The sequence below is a fragment of the Sinocyclocheilus rhinocerous genome, unplaced genomic scaffold (assembly GCF_001515625.1).
Source record: "Sinocyclocheilus rhinocerous isolate Xijiao unplaced genomic scaffold, SAMN03320098_v1.1 scaffold36534, whole genome shotgun sequence".
Lineage (NCBI taxonomy): Eukaryota > Metazoa > Chordata > Actinopteri > Cypriniformes > Cyprinidae > Sinocyclocheilus > Sinocyclocheilus rhinocerous.
The window spans coordinates 1-2,475 of NW_015624839.1; the positions used below are offsets into that span (position 1 = coordinate 1).

Here is a 2,475-nt window from a genome sequence, read left to right on the forward strand (position 1 = left end):
AAAGTCACTTTAAAAATTAAGGCTCTTACAACTTTGTAAATTTGTCATCAAGTTAAATGAGTCAGGATTCATTTATTAATGTTGAATTGTGATTTTATATATTTTTCTAAAATGTACTGCAGTTTGTACAGAGCTTAAGTTACACTCTTGGTATAGTAATGAATACTTTTATTCAGCATGAATGCATTAAACTTATCAAATGTGACCGTAAAGACATTACAAAATATTCGTATTCCATATAAATGCAGGTTTTGAACTATAATCACCAAAAATCCTGAGAAAAATTATACAAATTTGAGCACTAAATCACTATTAGAATGCATTTCTGCAGAATGAAGACTGGAGTAATGGCTGTTAAAAATTTAGCTTTGCCATCACAAGAATAATTTTAATTTATTTGATTTTTCAAACATTTTTCTTTTGAAAACGTAAATCTTAGCAACCCAAAACTTTTGAACAATGTAAACGAGAGAAGTTGTAATCTGATTTGTTTGTTTTAGCTCCTAAAGTGGCTTTCTCAGCTTCTCTGTTGAGCTCTTTCGGACCACAAAGCGTTGGACCCTTTCATAATGGTCTACACACCCTGATTTATGAATATGTCTTCCTTAATATTGGAGACGCCTATGATACAAACACAGGTGAATCTATTCATATAGTGTGACTGTATCTGGGATTTTCTATAATGCTCTCATTTGAATGCATCTAATTAACCACTGTCTGTTACAGGAATCTTTACAGCACCTGTGAGGGGAGCGTATGCTTTCAGGGTCTTCTCCAAGGCCTTTGGAAGTCCACAGAGAGCCGTTACTGCAGGCCTGTTTAAAAATGACCAGCACATCATTTCTACACATGGACACCAAGCAAGCGGTTTTATCAGCTCTTCAAATGGAGTCTCTCTGCTGCTAGAAGAAGGGGATCAAATGAAGGTGAATCTCTATCCTGGACAATGGATTTTCGACGATGGAGAACATCATCACAGCACATTCAGTGGACATCTACTTTTCCCCATGTGAGCTTGCAGATCATTTATAAAAAAAAATTTTTTTTTAAAAACCAAAAGCATGTCCTTAAATCATTGTACTTAATGTAACCGAATATATATAATCAAGTGGCTGTCAAATTCATATAATAAAAAAAATATTCTTAATATGGCTTTAAGTCAGTAGTGTCATTAGTGCCTTCATGCATGTAAAATTAAAATGTGTAGAATGCAACATTACAACTGATGGAAAAAATTACAAATGTATGAATAATGACTGTCTTTTTAGCTGATGTTCAGGAAGTCAACCTTTCCAAGACAGGAAGCACATGCTCACCCTGTGTCTCAGCACAAACAAATTCATGGGTTCACCTCCAGCAGCTTAACCTGTGAAATATAGAGAATTTAGAAATATAGAAAAAATATGCATACACCATGCATAGAAGCAAGAATAAAAATACTTGTTTCTTAGTGCATCTGTTAACGAGTTTAACGGTTCTGTCATGAGACGAAGAGGCTCTCTGTAAGCTGCAGTCCACTAATTTTGTCTGTGTGTGCCTAATATTAGAGGTGGAAAGTAACCAATTCCAAATACTTTTGTTACAGTACTGGAGTTTTTTTTTATTTATTTTTTTTTTATACTTGAGTAAAATTTAATTGTGGTACTTAAGTAGAATAAAACTAAAGTATTCAACTTCGCTACATTAATTTTTCAAGAAAAGTACAAAGTACAAAAAAAAGGGCAAAGAAGGTGCCGATGGAGAAACAGAGCGAGCTGGCGTTTGACGGGTACTTTTCAAACTCCTGGGGTGGAGCCCTGTGCTTCAGCCAATAACAGACAGGTCTGACTCGGGTGCAAAACTAATCAAAACTTCCAGTTCAAACCGCGCTTTGCTTTGACTGTCTCACCTGCGTTGTCGTTTTGAATCCGCATCATTAGCGTTTTAGTGAATGTGGGTTATGCTCTGATTTTAAATCGTAATTTTGTCGGCTCCTGAAATGGGTCATACCATCGATATTACACAGCAGTATAAGTAAATAGTAACTCGGTTGATAGAAGGATGCAGTTATTGCATGGATTGAGCAAGAACAATGTAAGTGTCTAAAATACATGCACAGTTCAATTGAATGATAAAAATCGCCCTTTTTTAACAGTGCAGTTAAACTAAGCTAAAATAAACTCAACATTAACAACATTGAAATAAGAGCGCATGCATGTTACCTGCATCTGGCTGATAGACTAACCATGATTTCTGTCAATCAGATGCATTTTAAATAACTTATTCTGTGTGTGTGCTTTGAATGTGTGAGCACATGGGCGTATAAACAAGATAGTCTATGCTTTGGATGTGTGAGCACATGGGCGTATAAACGATAGTCTATGTATGACCAAACAATTTATTAATATCCAAAACGAGACGATATGGACATTATGAAGCGCTTAAACACGTTCATGCAGTGTATGTTTCATTCATACTCGAAGCCGGAGGGTGCTC

At 35.6% G+C, this 2,475-nt stretch overlaps 1 protein-coding gene across 1 annotated transcript; it reads left to right on the forward strand.

Moving 5' to 3' along the window:
• Positions 1–500: 500 nt before the first annotated feature.
• Positions 501–1,146, forward strand: LOC107746391 (cerebellin-2-like; the record flags this gene model as incomplete). Its single annotated transcript, XM_016560601.1, has 2 exons — positions 501–638; positions 727–1,146. Coding segments are annotated over 2 exons (425 nt in total), but the record flags the coding sequence as incomplete, so codon positions are not given.
• Positions 1,147–2,475: the final 1,329 nt, after the last annotated feature.